The sequence below is a fragment of the Phaethon aethereus genome, assembly GCF_964289735.1.
Source record: "Phaethon aethereus genome assembly, chromosome: 1".
NCBI lineage: Eukaryota > Metazoa > Chordata > Aves > Phaethontiformes > Phaethontidae > Phaethon > Phaethon aethereus.
The window spans coordinates 155,035,880-155,053,182 of NC_138575.1; the positions used below are offsets into that span (position 1 = coordinate 155,035,880).

Here is a 17,303-nt window from a genome sequence, read left to right on the forward strand (position 1 = left end):
GAACAACAGTATACCTTCAGAATTTTGAATACATTCATTTCCTTTTATCCAATTAAAGACACTACTGTAATGACTGTAGAGCAATAGAATAGATTAGTATTAATAAAAAAATACGTAATAGTAGCTAATTTTATCACCTTGGAGACTTACAGTTCATCAAAAGAGAAAAATTAAAATGAAGGTTTTTGCCATTACTGCAAAAGTTTCTACAGTCTAATACATGGGCCATATTTCCATTTTGAAGTACATATGAACACAAAGTAGCTGGATTTTTTCAAGTTGATAATAGTAAGTAAAAATGTATTACGAAAATCCATGAACTAAGGTTGCAATTGCATTTTGAGGCTTCTCAATTGTCAGCATAAAGTGCTTTTGCTTGGAAGTAAAACGGTCACGAGCGCTGAGGGTAGCAGTACCAGTGATTAATACTGCAAATTTTAACAGTTTTAGTGGACAAGGAGTAAGTTATAATGTCCACTCTTCTAGTTCCTGACAATAGCAAAATCAGCCAAGTACTTCAGGATCATTATACTGTGTTCCAAGGATCCCTGAATTAAATCAGTATTCAACAGTGCAAAAACTGTGCAAATCATAACAAACGCAACAGCATTTTCACCTTTCTTGTATAAATGGAACACATGCTCGTGGACTCCCCTGCTTTGCACAAAGTTTTACTTACAACACAGAGGAACTCCACATGGCAACCTTGATTTGGATTAAATGAAGTAGGATCCCAGAGGCACGTTACAGGTTTTCAATAAGCTAGGTATTGATCTGAGAAACTAAAAATGGCTTTAAGCAGCACAGATCTGAGAACAATTTCTCCTGAAATTATGAGATGGGATTAAAATTTGCAGTTAATACTAAAAACAACTAGTGGCAATAAAAGAAAAGAAATTTTTATAGGTCTAGGTTACTTTTCCGTAGCAGAAGTCTTTGTTGAACAGAACAAGACAAAAATACACTCCTCCAAAATTATGACTTTTGTTCCTCCTCACTACTTACCAGCTTCTTGAAGTTTATCAAAAAGCATTCCGATCAATGGACATACTCAGTTCAGACATCTCTCATTCATTGGTCAAGGTTTTGTGCAGTTTTAAACCATGACAAGTAGTCACTTTTGGGGTTTTTTTTGTTTGTTTTTTGTTTCGTTTTGAGGGTTTTTTTAAATACTGAAAGAATTATACTCTCTAACCTTACTCCTTGGCATCCAATACTTAAATACTCAGCACTGATATTAAGCCAGACACAGGTTAGTATTTCTTCCATGACCAGCTTGCTACTTGCACAGGCCTGAGAATATACACCTCTTTTTTTGCAAACTATCTAATCCGTGGTTTAGTTTCAGTATTTTCTAACTTACTTGAATTTAGAGTTTGACGTGTTTTGGCACTTGTGCAATATGCTTCAATGACTTTAAGAATTTGAGCATCTTCTTCTAAAGCAGCTGTACCTAGAATCAATGGGAAAAATAGAATTTTAAACACAGTTATGTTTCTTAATACAGAAAAGCCTTTGTAAATCATTACATTTCAGTTGAGACCAAAGTTCAGCCTAATCAACCCTATAAAATTCTCTTTATCATCCCATTTTAAAAATCAAACTGCAATAAGCAAAAGTAACAGTTTAAAAAGACATTTTTTTCCCAAGCATTCCAAACCAAAGTCAGAGCAATTACCTGCACATTCAAGAAATTCTCTGAGCACCTGAAGCTGCACAGAACATGTTTTGAAGTGTGATCACTCTGGTTCTAAACTAAGCAGCCATTAAACTGAAAAAAACTGTACACCCCGGTTATTATATACATATTATTTCATTATTTAATAAAAAAAAATCAAGGAACAGAATATTAGTTCACAGAAATCTTGAACACTTTTGAGTTTTGCATATATATCAGATTTACCACTTTCAACAGGACACTATTGAAAATTAAACTCAGAATTAACATCATAATAAATACGTCAGTACAATTTCAGCCCAGTGTGCAGTAAGAAAGATGTCACTATCACCTAAGTCTATCTATGAAAAGCGGAGTAATTACATTTCTCGGACTTTAAAGTAGAAACAGCACCACTGAAAAAAAATCTAACTATTCAAGATTACATGACAATTTTCCTAAAAGTAGAGCTCCACAGCAAATCTCCTTGGTGAATGCAGTAAAAATGCTGTCAAATTGTTCACTTGCTACAGAGTTAAATTCCAGTCAAACTGAAATCTAGAGGTATCTCTACCACTAGTTTAGATGGAACCAGGAGTTTACGTGTAGGACAAGACAATTTGTTGTTCTAAAAGCACTTTTCCTGTTTTTCTGCCCCTAAAGCTTGAGGAAAAAACTAGTCTTGAAGATTTTCTGCTGCATGAATCTGAACTGCCTTCAACATCAAAATGTAGTAGTAGTATTCTCTGTCAGCCAATGCATCATTAGCTTTTGTGATATATTATCACCAGAACAAAACCAACTGTCCAAACATTTGTCAGGATCAGCTGACAAGGTAACTGTTGCAGAAATTATCTTGGCCTGATATAGTCTCCCCATCGTTTAAGAGACACAGGTACTCTGAAGTACATGGTATTTCTCTTTCGAGGCAAGAAAAATGAATGGACTTTGTTGTGGTTAGAATGCAGCACCATATTATTATAGTAGCAGGACAAATATTTCACTGCTGAAATGAGTATTGTGAGGGAATTCAGTTGAAATATCTTATTTTTGTTTGTCTGCTATAATGCTAATTTGACATAGCAGTTCTCAAAACACAGCCCGTAAATCTCTGGGATTCCAGAGTAGGTAAGTAATAAAACCCAAACCTATTTATCAATAAGCTTTAAGTTCAATAGAAGTTCCTCAGTGGAAAACTTTTACAGCTCCAGCAGCTGGAAAAGGTCAAAGGAACACCAACATATAACAGAAGTTTCTAATTACTGACACAAAGGGGAGGGGAAAAAAAAAAGATTAATACCAAGAATCAGTAAGTATTTCTGTAAGTAACACTGACTTAAAGCCACCAAAAATCCCTTTTGAAAGTTCTCTCCTACATACAAAATACTGAAAGGTGTTAATTTAATTAGGAGTAATTTGCAAGCTACAGAGCCCCTCCTTACCCCAAAAAAGAACTCTTATCTCCTCTGTGTTCTTTAGTAATTTCTAAATCTGCAAGTTGGTATCTTTACTGCTGTCATTACAACTACTGAATCTCCATCCTCCGACATCTGAAATTACACTGTATTGCAGTAGTTCCATTTTTCCTAAACAGATACCTTCCTGTAAGGATAAAACATCCTCAACTGAAACGTCCACTTGCACATCTATGAACACAGGATCGTTCTATTCACTACTTTAACCTTTGCCATATGAATTTCACAGCACACTCAGAAGGACCTTCATTCATCAACCTCTCTCAGTTCAGCCTCGTTCTTCAGACTTCAAGCAGTTTGAAGTTCTGCAATTTATTCAGACACAGACACTAGCAAATGACCTTATTTTTAGGAGATTAGAGCAGACTGTTGGATCTTAGAAAAAGTGACCACGGAAGCAACTGGTCCTTGAACCAGCAGCAATACCCAGCTTCCAACACTCATCTCAGCAGAAGCTCCTACCAGGATTAAGAACATAGCTACCAAGTATTCTGCAGAAGTGAGACAGTATCTTCAAATTGTTGTTTACAGTGTTAAAAGACAGGTTTACCTTACTGAACTTTACATGCCTCTATAATCAACCTTACTTCCCCCTATAGCGAACAGAGAGATAGGCTCGTCACAAGCATACATTCACTGTAGTCGGTAGGCTCTAGAAAGCAACTAATCCCATCATGACATAAGCACTTAGGATGAATAAAACAAACCATCCTCTGGAGATACCTACTCCCTCTCCCCTGACAGGAGAAAGGAAAGCAGATGACTTGCTTACACTGTATATCTAACTTTCACAGAATTTAAACTGATGTAATTCCAGCCTTTGTATTATGCAGACATTTATTCAAGTGTCTCTTACTTTTTCTCAGTGCAAACTCTTCGTCTGATGGCTTCCGTTCTGGCTTGCGTTTGGGAAGCAGCTTTTTCATGGTTTTAGGGCTTTTACTGAGATCCTGTGCAGGGAAAATAAAAATAAAAGGCAATAGAACGTCTCTACGATATTTAAAAAGTTTAACTTCTCAGATGCATACAGGAGTTACTAACTAAAAATCTTTTAACAGCACCAAAATTCAGTTTACTAATACTTTTTGGCACATCCAAATTGCCTGAACTGGCTGATTTCCTCTCTACCCTTCCTCCAACTAGACACGAAGTCAGATATTTTATCTGTTCTATTTAACAGAAATATACAGAAAAGCTGCTGCAAAAGCATGCAGGCTGTTTGGGAAGAGGCAGGCACACATTAACACAGAGGGTTTTTTTCCTTAGCTTATGAAGAAACAACCCATTTCACTTCTCTACTTCGAAGCAGGTAAAAGAGGACCTAACAAGGAAGCTTGGCAGGTAGTATACTCATCAAAGCCAGAATTTGTAAATACTTAGGTCTGTTCTTACAAAGCTCTACAGCAAAAAAATACAGCAACAAACACAGCGTTTCTGCTCAAAATGTGGTCATGCTAATTTACAGGAAAAATGCTAGGTTACAGGAACAAAAGGAATATACTGGTCTACCCCTTACCTTAAGGATATAAGACATCCTCTACAAAAATACAGACAAGAAAGTAAAAAGGTGAATGAGCAGGACAGACCAAAGAAGATGAAGACAGGTTTTGAACATCATTGTATGCTAAACACTAAAGATGATTGAAACTTTACCACATTGGAGAATTTAGTGCCCTAAACATGAAAACATGAAGGTAATTTAATTTAAGTTACAAAGTGAGCATATAGTACAGCCAAACAGAAGAACCTCTTGTAGCAACTAAGCCTAAATACTAACCTTTCAACTGCAGATCACCCATCACTTTTTCCCTGTGTTTAGGGGATTTACAAATGAATAGGAAAAAAAAAAGTCACACACACAGAGCCACTACCAAAAAAAAAAAAAAACCCCACAGCCAGGCCACACTGGGGCACCATGTTTTCTGTACAGTTGGTAAGAAACTGCAATTTACACATCTACAAATAAAATTTTTCTGTCAACATGTCATGCTTGCAGAATAACATGTTCCTAGGCATAACTGCACGATTCTTTCTGGGTCCTGTTGCTTCACACTAAATTACTACCACGAGAACACATACACAAAGATACTGAAACAGGAGATAACACCAAGCCACAGAGCATCCAATATTCTCCTCCTTACATACACGCAGACTCCCAACAGAAATCTAACATTTTCTATTTACAAAACCACACAAAATGTAGTGGCAGGACCAAATTAACCTACTGTCACCATCTCTTTGTGGTTAAAACCACCACATTTTATTTCTCTTGGAACAGATTCCTGTTTCGTACTATATGCTAATTAAGAACTACAACAGCATCTTAAAATCTACGTTTTTTCTTTGTTAATAGTAACATTAGCCATCAGATTCTTTTTAATATGAAAAGATTACATACATTTTGACAGTTACCTTTTTTTAAAATACGCTATTGTTACCTAGTAACAGTGGCAAATACTAAGGAATCAAGAGTCAATTATACCACCACAGCTGTTTAGAATTATTTGATACAGCACTTTGAAGCACTGTAAGATCCCTTACCCTAGATCCTTTGCAGAGTGCTTAGCAAGTAACTTACTTTGGCAATAAGCCTGGATGATCAATATAACAAAGGAATTGCTAGTTTGAAAAAAATAAGAATAATAATTTAAAAAATCTTCTTTATTAACTGGATAAAAAGTGGAAATTTGTGAAGCACCTGGGGGAGGCAGAGGAAGCCTCTCCTAATAAGCCTTAGTATTTTCTGAGCTGCAAGACTAAATCCCTACTTGAAATAAACAGCATTCACTAGTCCATTACCATTGATTCGGCATTGGCTGTTAAATTATCTTTATATAAAAACATGCACAAAACTGTAAAATGGTGGTGTGCAAAAAAGAAAGTTAAACTTCCAACTGTAGGCCTGCTACACAGTCATGTTTCTTTGTTGCTGCATCTCACCTCTTTATAACAAAGAGCTGCTGAAGGCCGTAATGGAGGCGCGGGCCGTAAGCAGCTCAGACTCCAAGGCTTGGGGGTTTTTGGAGGTTCCAGAGGTCCCCAGTTTATTGTGGTATGTGGAGTCCCATGATGTGACGGATGAGGGAGAGTGTGGTACGCAGGAGTCAGTGGTATTGGCTTGCTGTCTGAATGCTTGCTGGAGGGTGTTACTGGATGGGAAGGAAGCTGTCAAAGACACAAAGGTGATGGGAAGGAAAGCATATATCGTAATAAAGACATGACGTCATCAAGGATTGTCACTTGCCATCTAGTTAGCGCTTCTGTTTATCACAGCTGGCCTTTGAAAATTTTTGACACTGAGTTATTATTTGGAAAAGTGGAGCTTAAAGAAATTTTTTTTGTCTACCAGACAGAACACACACTAAAAAAAGAACAGCTATGAGCAGCCCTGCTCCAACTTCTCTCACCACTAAGGACGGAACTAAATTTAGATCCATTCATATCCAATAACTCAAATGCAGAACCTAAAAGTAGGTACTTAAGGAAATTGTTTCCCCACAGCCTGTCAAGTACATCGCCAATTAAAACCTACCATTCGAAGGATACTTAAAAGATGGTGACATATTACTTTGTCAAAATAGAAAACATAATGATAATGAATTTTCTTTTACCCTGTGGAACTACTACACCAGAATCTAAGCATTTTAATCTTTGTTCACACAATTAAAAACAGAATGATCTTTTGATCCATTAAACTACAGTCATAACATTCAGTTCTTGTTACCAATGGCTAAGAAAAGTGTTTTACACAGTGGTATAAATTGCCAGACAACCTAGTTCTGCATACACTGCTTATTCACTTCAATCCAGAAGCTATTTCCTACCGTATGAGATGGCACAGAGTGAGGTTTAATGCTGGGATTCCCAACAGTTGTGACTTTGGTTTGCTTCTGCAGATGATCCACCCATTCATGCAAATCTTGTTGGTTGTTACAAGACACTAGTATCCTTTCAATCATATTTCCTAGGTGACAGAAAACAGATGATGTAGGAAACCACAGAAAAACAACTTAGTCAATCCGACATGATTATAAAGACATTAATTTCCTAAAATATTGTATCCCTTAAGTACTAAGAAAAAATTCTAACCTTTACTTTCAGTACAACAGCATCTCACTTTTCCATGTTGTAACAGACATTCCCGTCATGTATGTGTTCCTGTGCCAGGCATAGGAGCTCTACTTTTTCCCCCACCACTAATAATTAATTAAACACAACCTTTAATGATAAGAAACAGATGTAGGAGACAGGCTCATCTAGTAGCCTTATGCTTCTCTATCTTCCCCAGGAAAGCCTGCATATAGCCTAAAATGTAATTCTTGAGTCTAGAAGCTACGATACAGGAAAAGTTATTACAGTTCACTGATCTTCTCTCAGAAAAAGGCATAAAGGTGGTCTGAATCTAGTGCTAAAGCTGAGGCAAAAGTCACTTGGGAAAGCAATCTTAAGTGCAGATAATTTTAACTTCTGCAGTTAACTCAATTTTAACCAATCACATTCCTCATCCGATGGCAGCTTCACAGCTATTATCTCAGAAGAACATGCACCACAGCTCTTTCCCTCTGCCTCATAGCACTGATGTGTGATACTGCCTTGCCACTTCAGAGGGTCAAAATTACTTTACTTAAATGCAACATGCTTGGAGGCAGGATTGATCCAGGAAATGAATCCAGGAAATGACTTCATGAAGGCATGAAGTCCCACCATGTGGGCCCTGCTCCCACTGTCCTTTAAATCCCCCATGAAAATAAAGTACATGCTGAAACAAATGACTTTAACAGACAGAAGTTACAATGGCAACCATCATTATCAGAGAGGCTAAAGGTCTCTCGGGAAAAGGTGGACCATTTCTAGAAGGAAGCTCTTAGAGCTCTTCCAGAGTCTCTGGAGCTTCTTTTCTTCCAGTGAGTAGCATACTTTGAAATCATAAAGGACCTTGTGCAAGGCTACTGCCTCCATTCGTTAAAATACAGAAATTTGGGGATGAATCCCATTCAAAGACAGTTTGTTAACTGCTTAAGACAAGCAGTAAAAAGCAGCTTTCAAGTGAGTCTCTGGGTACCTGCCTTTCAAGATTTGTATAATCGTAGGATGTTCCAGGCTGGAAGGGACCTCTGTAGGTCATCCACCCAGCTGCTCAAGCACAGACACCTATAGCCAGCTGCCCAGGACCATGGCCAGACAGCTTTTGAGTGTCTCCAAGGATGGAGATCTCTCCAGGCAAACTGTGCTAGTGCTCAGTCACCCCCACAATGAAAAAGTTTTTCCCTCTGTTCAGACAGAACATTTCATCTTTGAAATAGCATATCCTGGAATAAGTAGTAACTAAATATATTTATGGTTAATACCTGATATTTCAAATGCATTTTTATGGTTTTCACTGTCTTCTAGCTTTGTGATAGTCATCCCTGTCATTGGCAGTTTTCCCTTAAAAAAAAAAAAAGCAGTAACACTGAAGTTAAATCCAAAACACACAAAAAACATTACCAAGTAAAGAATATATAAACTTAAAGCCCTGAACAAAGACATACACAGTAAATTGGGAAACATACAAACACTGATGGGTTTAAAAACATCTAAAAATCTACACAAATACCTCATAATGGAAGATTTTAATATGTCCAACTTCTGCAAATGGCACCTGTAACTTCAATGAATCTATTTGATACCTATGCAGGCTATGAAATTCATACAAATATAATAGTGGCCACTCCTCATAGCCTCAGGTTCTTGGAACCAAGACCTTCAGGGTCATCAATATTACATGATTAGAGGCAATGATGACTCCTCTTCAAGCACACTTGCTTGCAAACTGTTTGTTTAGCCCTCAAAATAAGGTCTGTGGTACAAGTAGATTTAGAAAGGAAGATTTCACTAAACAAATGCATCAATTATTTACTGCAGATTTATGTCTCTAATAACCCCACTACTAAATTCACTCACAGAAATATTTGGGGAAAGAAAACAAAAGCAGTAAAAACACCTTTAAATTTGTAAAGTTTCAGAAGAATGTATTAATTTTGCAGAAAGTAACTTTCATTTTAAACCAAGTCAAGCTGAAAAAAGTCAGTTTAGGGTAACTTTCTGACCTTTTTTCTTAGAAACACAAAGAATAAATAGGGCTGAATATTGTCAGGATGAAAGGGTTTCCCAAAAATGCAACTTTATTGTTAAAGTGCTTTAAGACAGATTCTCTATCCTCCTGCACAGAAACACTATTCAGCACATGCTGGCAAAAGTGCAAATACTACGTACTGTGGAACTTTGGCTCCAATGGAGGGAAAAAGCTAACCCACTTTTTTTTTTTCCCCCCTCTCCTAAAGACTGCAGAATGGACAAAGGTTTCTTAGAAACTTGGAAACTACAAATCACTTGATATTCTGTACGCATAGAGCATGCTCAAGCCCAAAATGCCAAAGACAGAGGAAGAGGTTTTTTGCAACAGCTTCCACACTGAAGGAAACATGGTGGCATCATGTACTACAACGCAGCCTAAAATTCTCTCTTGTTTTTCTGTGTTTGCTGGTTCATGAATAACACAGCATACAGCCACACTGAAAGAGAGGTGCAAGAGCTGCTGACATAAGTGAAGAGGGAATACAGGGATACACCAAGGAAAAGTGACAGAACAAAGATCACCTGAGCCACACGCAGAGAAAAAGTGCTAACTTGGCAAAACACAGAGAAAATGGAACTGAATCATAAATCATTTATATTCCCTTTCTTTCAACAACATTGTTAAGCCATCTGGTAAAGTATGGTTTGTGCCCCTTGTGACTTCAGTTTACCACTGCTAAAAGTTGTCCCAATTACCTCATGCACCAGATACCAGCATTATTAACCAGAATCTCTCAAGCCTGCTGATAACGGGAATATTCAGAAACACAGGGAGGGCGTAGTGTAGGATGCTGCCTCCAGTGGCATTGTTTCCCTGGAAATGACTGAGGAAGCTGCATCATTTTCTGCCCGTATTCATCCCTGTTCTGAGACAAGAACCCCAGAAGAAAAGTCCAGGTGGCCCACATAACAGAATCCAGACACAGACAAACAGTGATGAAATAATTTTGCCTTGTTGTAAATGTGTAGTCTTCAGTGTTTGAGAAGTTCTCAGTGTTGGGAAAATCATGTGAGAGGTTATGAGGCAATTCAGAGTTTTGCATTCAACAGAGGGTTGGACAGCTATGGCCACAGCCATTGCAGAAACTGAAGATGAATGCATGGAAAATTACTTATTTACTGAACAATGCTGTGCACTTGGGGGACAAAGGGGGAAAAAGGAGGAAGAAATATAGGTGATGTACAATAGGAGAGCAAAATTAAGCCTGACAGATTCATTGTTTAATTATATAGTTTGTTAACACACTGAATTTCCAGTCAGTTGCCTCCGTAACCAGTACACAAGAATCTGCCTTTGTGAGGAATTCTGGATGTGCCACTTGAGATACAGAGGCTCACCTGCTTTTTCTAATATCTTTTTCCCATCCATGTTGGGATAAAGCACTGGTCAAAAATTCTGCAGAGCAGCACAAATCTAAGAGAAACTTGATTATGCGTTTGAACCACCTAATGCAACACAGTCTCAGACAAACCCAGCTACTACCAATGCTAGGCAAGATATGAATCCAAATAGAACTTTGTAATTTAATTGCTCTTGAAGTCACACAGTCTGTGACTGGACATAGCCTACCACACAGGAACCCCAATGACTACTCTTCAGCATTCCTTCATGGAAGACGAACCACTGCTCAGGAGAAAGAAACTGCCGAAGAGCTCTGGCTCCTTTTAGAACTTTTGGTATTTTACTGTGATGTCTGGAAACCACACATAAATGTTCAAGTAGTGTTAAAGATTTCAGAAAGTCACTGACTGTGCATTTGCTTTAACTTCACCTCTCCAGAGCCTTTGAAACTACACACCTGGTATGCAGGTGCTTCTGTGAAATGTGTCCTAAAGCTACAGGGGAGCCAACCCAATTGTCACTGGCCCTCCTGCACTACAGCAGAGCTGCTCTATTTCTGTAGTGGGGAAATAGGCAAGAAGTATTCAGCTGGGAAACTTGGTAGAGAGCTCAAAGACCATGTCTATCAGCAGCAAGTAGGGGGTTTGCGAAGTGAAACATCTGGTGCTAAGGACCTGAAGGCCACATTATATGCATTTTGGTGGTGTTACACTGGGCTAGCTCTAGGCTGGGGCCATAGACTGGAGGCCACTGCATGTACTTGATCTGCTCCAGTAGTTGTAGTTCAGAGTACACCTCCCAGTTCAGTTTCACCCAGAGGGAGTCCAGTCTGGGATCCCTGAGAGTACTTCTACACTGTGACTTAAATATCAGTAAACAGGGAAAACTAGAAGAATAATTTCAAAAGTGCTCTGCTGATTCAAAAATAAAACACTAATGTAGACACACCTAAAGAAACAGATGATAGCAGAGCCTAATTCACCCCAACGCAAGCTTAGGAGTGCCACGTAATTTTGGTAAGACTTGAGCTGCAGTTGGAAGAGCACTAACAAACCTGCCTGCACAACAGCATCATCTTCCTATGTAGATCTGAAAAGCTACTGATACTTCTTCTCATTAGCTACTAATGAAAAGATAAAAAAATCTTACTGATAGTCACAGCTACAAAAATCATACCCAGGCTTCTAGTCCAGAATTTTATAAAACAGATGACCAGTTCTTATTGCAGAAATTACCTTTTATCTTTATAAATGCAGAAGCTTAGTAAACCTTCCAAATTTTCTATTAAATATCCATTTAGAAAAAATCCCCCCCCCCGCATTTATACACATATGTACATGTATTACTTTACCTGATAGATAAACCCACTCATTCTCGGGCTGGCAGACAACATTAGCAAAATGTTAGGGAAGAGAAGAAGATACCTTTCATTCTTTTCCTTACCAAAAAAAGAAAATGAAAAAGTAAATACAACATCACAAGCCCCCTCCCCCCTATTTCTGTTTTATATTATTTAAAAACTACCATCAATGTTACAACTCCATAATTACTCCACAAGTTCCTGTCAAAATTAACTCTCTACAGAATTAAAAAAAAAAAGAAGTCAGAATTATTTGATTTTCCATTTGAAAAATACTAGTAACATATGCCTATTCTTCTTCCTGGAGAGTACAGCCTAATATTTTAAAACAGCAATTGTACAGTCTGGGTGAAATACTGACTTTGTTGAGTATTGTAACAACTGTTTTGATGATTTCAGCAAAAACAAAATTACAGATTGGATATATTTCTTAACATAATTTAGATGGATGTTGTTACAGTAATATCAAGGTCGTGGTCTCTCAAATTGGAGAGGTCAGATTTTTGCATGATGTTGGATTATGCCCCAAAGCAGAAAGAGAAGATCAAAGAAAAGTAATAATGCTTATATGCACAATGAAAATACTCATTACTTTACTATGGTTTTAATTTGCTGGTTTCACTTGTGAAGTTGTCCTTTGTTTTTTGTTTTGGGGGTATTTTTGTGGAAGGAGGAGAAGGTTTACTCTTAATCTACTGCTATAGACAAACAATGAAAGAGAGAAGCATCAAGGTATAATGTTTTAATTTTGATGACAAAAATATATCCATTAACAGAGCCACCATCTCAATCTCAAGCATCTTTGCAAAACAATACAAGTCCTTACCAAGTTATAATGTTTCTACCTGTTTTTCAGTATAAATGTCTATATTTTAAAAAAGACAAAACCAAAACCAATTGCTTTTTCAGAAATGAAGCTGTTCTATATCTAGTCAAAAAACTCTAATGCTATGCAGAAACCTCTAGAAATCCATTACATTTGACATTTTAGCTCATGATGAGAGTTGGGAGTGGAGGTGGTGTTTTGTTTTGTTTTCAAGACAAGAAGAGACTCGACTGCAGAAGATGCACTATTGGCTTTATTGAATGTTATTTATTTTAACACCTAACAACATCTGAGGGAAAATAATCAGATGACAAATTTTGAAATACTCAGTTCCATAAACACTTTTCTCTTTCTTCATATTCATGGACATCTTTGTTCTAAGGGAGGAAACTGACTGAATGAGGTTGCAATTCAAAAGCCCTCACCAAGTTCAAAGCTTCATTGATTATACAGCAGAACAGCTTACAGTAACAATATGTCAGTAATCTGTATAACACTTCCTTTCTTTTAGCACTTGCATTTAAGATTAATTTTAACATTATTTCTGGCAGGACAACTTTTTTGGTGTGCTTTGTTTGTTTGTTTTTAAAAAATCACCCCAGACCTCACAGTATCACCTTCAACTTTCTAGTATCTCTTCTTATTCTACTTCTCCAAAACCACTTGATTCTTAAGCTTGTATTTCAAAATTTACTACTTGAGCTAAGTGCCCCAAACAAGGAAAAAGCATGCCTCAGACACCTTATATACAAAACTCCAAAGTTTTTGTTATTTAAAACATGCTGCAATAACTGCTATGCAAACTGATCCTGTAACATAACTACACATAGAAAATCCTGTTTAATTATGCACTTTGAAAACAGTCCTGCAAAATCATCTTATGATGTTTATAACTGATATATTTGGTTACATTTCAGTAAATTTTACAGATGAGACCATTCATCTTCAAGGAAATTTATTTCATGATTTGTAATAAAAGCCTTAGACCAGTACAGAAAAATTTTAGTGTAGATTAGTATCTCTGAAGCATTCTGTTTATTGCTGATGCATAATGATTATAATTAATTTTATTCAAAATAGAAAGAAAGACCAACAGTAAAGATGAGAAACACATTACCTCACTTCCAGCACACTGAATCATGACCTGGGACATGTATATCACGTTGCCAAGTGTTTTAATATCCTCTCCCTCCCAACAACGGATAGCTTCCGTCAGTATTTGTAGTTCAAGTTCTTTCCGTTTCCGTACTTCTTGACATTGTGCCTAACACACACAGGGAAAAACACCACCTCTATCAACTCTATCAATTTGAAGCCGGTTAAGGGTAGTTGTGCTTGCAGTACACAGTGGACAGTACCTAACTTGAAGCGTTTTCATTTAGATGACGATTACCAAGACTTCTTATAAAATTATACAAAGCATCTTTACTAAAAAGAGCCATGACAACTGTACAAACTATGAGTGTGTATAACCTCATGTTCCTATTTCTAGTAAATGTCTCCAGCCTGCTCTACAAGCTGTACTCCCATTCATTTCTATTTTTCTCAACAAGAATTGTTTCCTCTTATTTGTAAATCACCCAAGAGAATGAGATCCCCAAACCTCTTCTGAACACAGATAACACTAAATTTCTGCTTTAAAAGATAAAAGATAGAAAGTGCCAGGTTACCACCAGCACACACTAACAGGAAACACAAAACATTATGTCTATTCTAACTAAGATTGCATTAAGTATACGCTCACTGCAGTTGGTTTTTAAAAGACAGTAACAGACAGCTCATCTGTTCAAATTAGGCTTCCTACTCCAATTACTACTAGAAGTTTCGTATCTTCTAAACATCACTGGCACCTTCCCCTTCATCCTCCCTCCTGCAACTCCAACGTCATTCCCCTAGAAGGAATGCACTTTAGAAAAGCCTCAGAAAATACATTCAGTTGTTGTCAAGAAGTCCTTCTTCAGGATACTAGTTATGCTGGAGCTAGCGGAAAGGAAGACAAAGCATGAGCGAGAGGGCAGACAAGAGGTGCAGAATGCTTGCACGGCTCTTACACCAACAGCCTATTTGCTGTAAGCCCCCAGCAAATTACCAGCTCTGCCCACAAACAGAATCAATTTCCAAGATTTCAAGCATTTTATACAAACATTTACAAAAAAGCTTCACTTTTTTAAAGCAATAGAGGGAGATGAAATTAGAAAACATTCTACTTAAAATATATCATGTATTTTTTTAATCACTCTTACAGAAAGATTTTTGAAGGCGGTCATGGATTTTTGAATATCTGGACGATCTGGATGATAATCCTAAAAACAATGGAGAAAACATACAATAAAAACTTTCATTCTAGTAAAAATTAATAAAAAATTTTAGAGGCTTAACTAAAAACAAATAAGCAATTCTGTAAAATAGAAGTTGGAGACCTATATGCTCTCTTTTCACAGCCTTCTTAGTCTTAATATCAAACACTGGTGGCTTGTAGTAAAAATGAAGAGTCACTTGTAACATTCCTACTTATGCTTAAAACAGAGTCAAGAAAGTTTTACAAGACCTCGTGGACAAGAGATTTTGAAATCTTAATAGGAAAGTGTTTATCTTAAAGAGTTTTATTTGGCACGTTAACTTTGTCACAAATTAGATTCCTTACAGATTACCATGTTCCACTGTCACTGACTGACAAAACAAACTGTGTGACAAAACAAAGACCCATACGCTTTCTACTTCTCTCTCTCCTTCACACTCCAGAAATCTAACTTATAAAATACAAAGGTAGAAACAGTAGCTCCTCAAACATCTTTCCATATTAGAAAGATCATTTTTGGATAGTGTTCAGTAGAAGCCAAAGGGACTATTTTGGTGACATGTTCGACATGCTGAGGTCCTAAGATGAGAAGTAACACTCCTACAACATAAAGTAGTCTCAAGTAGTATGCAGAAGACACGTTTAATGTCAAGTCAACTGGAGACCCTGCAAGACCATTCTAGGAGCGAACATTAGCTTCTCCGGCTAGTTTTACTTTAAACGTTTAGCTACTACAGGAAGTTTTAATGCACTAAGTTTCAAACCATTGCAGCCCATACTTTAGAAGGCTGATGGAAGAGCAAAGAAACGTAATTTTGGGTCCCATCATGTTTGACATGTACCTTTAAAATAATTGTTGTCAAATCATCATTAAGCTGGAACATAAATGCTGATAAGATATACCTCCATGTGCCTTTCAAGTTCTTTGAGTAACGTGGGGTATTTATCCAGACGCATAAAAGGTTTGCTGAGGCCCGTGGTCAGTACAAGGATCCCAGGGCTGTTGGCACCTTTCATCTCCATGAATTCTCCTAGCTCCTCACTGTGTACACAAGATATTTAAGCAAATTAAGATCAAATTACCAAGACAAATAAAATTACATTGGATTCTTCACTTCAGTCTTTCATCTACAATTAATTTTGCCAATAAAACAAAGGGCCAAATAAATCAAAAAGTAATTCAAGTACAACTTAGGTGCTGCGATCAGTTTCTGCATTAAAGAAAATACAGGAACAAAGACATTTGCAGATTTGTGGTCCATCAGGGAACAACAGACCGACCGTTCTAGGCAACCGATGCTCCAAGACAGTTCCTAAATGCTACCCCATCAAAGCAACAATTACAGAATAAAGCCATTTGCACTGTGTTTTATTACTCAGCTCTTTATTCTAGTAAAATGACATCTGACCTTAGAGGTGGCTTACACAGGTAATACACAAGCATAAATGGGTCAATGGTTTCATACTTCATCAAGCATCGGTATTTTTAAGGTATCAAGCACTAATGGGAAGACACAGAATGTCTTCTGGACCTTTTTTCCTCCCACCCTTACATGTTTAGTGACCTCATCTCAGACACCCAAGGTGTTATTGCAAAAATGACAATCTAACCAACAGCCACACAAATGGTAGACCATAGTAAAAATAATTACTATGCAATCTATTCTCAAACGAGTTAGAGTTTCACTGAGGGTGTACTTACAGAACACACTTGTTTCAACAGCAAAGCTGCTGTAAGAAATCCATGCTCTCCAAATATCATGAGCTACTACCTTCCCTATCCAGATAGTTTTTTGTATTTGAAGCATTTCCAAGAACTGGCCCAGCCCCTCAACTTTTTACCTTAACTCAGTTAGAAAAAGCAGTGCACATCCTGGTTATTTCAACTCTCTTTGCTATCAAGGAAAGTTAAAATAGCTACATTTTTTGCTTCCTTATAAAGCATAGGTTTCAGAGGACTATGGTGGAGGACAAGCTTTTCTCCCGTTTAAATGACCAGGAACAAAATGAGCCCTCTTCATGGGGAATGGAAGGTATGGCAGCATTTCAGCCGATTTCCCAGCTTCAGAAAATGTAAGTTGCAGAAGAATATGGGATTCTAAAGACAAAAATCTAAACAAAGGAAATTCAGAAAGCTGCTTATTAAAAAGATAACATCTTCTAACATTCAAGCTGTGTCATTCTAGATGTCTGCAGATGGGGTTGCTCAGTTTTGAGCCCTTGTTAT

General features: G+C 37.3%; 1 protein-coding gene across 1 annotated transcript in view; it reads right to left on the minus strand.

Moving 5' to 3' along the window:
• Window positions 1-17,303, minus strand: part of ARHGEF7 (Rho guanine nucleotide exchange factor 7) — a gene marked incomplete at its 5' end in the record, with an annotated part of 125,600 nt that overhangs the window by 14,446 nt on the left and 93,851 nt on the right. Inside the window, 9 exon segments of the mRNA XM_082009239.1 lie at window positions 1,364-1,453; window positions 3,989-4,082; window positions 6,073-6,297; window positions 6,957-7,096; window positions 8,481-8,559; window positions 11,943-12,029; window positions 13,895-14,041; window positions 15,021-15,080; window positions 15,980-16,118. Coding sequence (XP_081865365.1) covers window positions 1,364-1,453; window positions 3,989-4,082; window positions 6,073-6,297; window positions 6,957-7,096; window positions 8,481-8,559; window positions 11,943-12,029; window positions 13,895-14,041; window positions 15,021-15,080; window positions 15,980-16,118 — 1,061 coding nt within the window.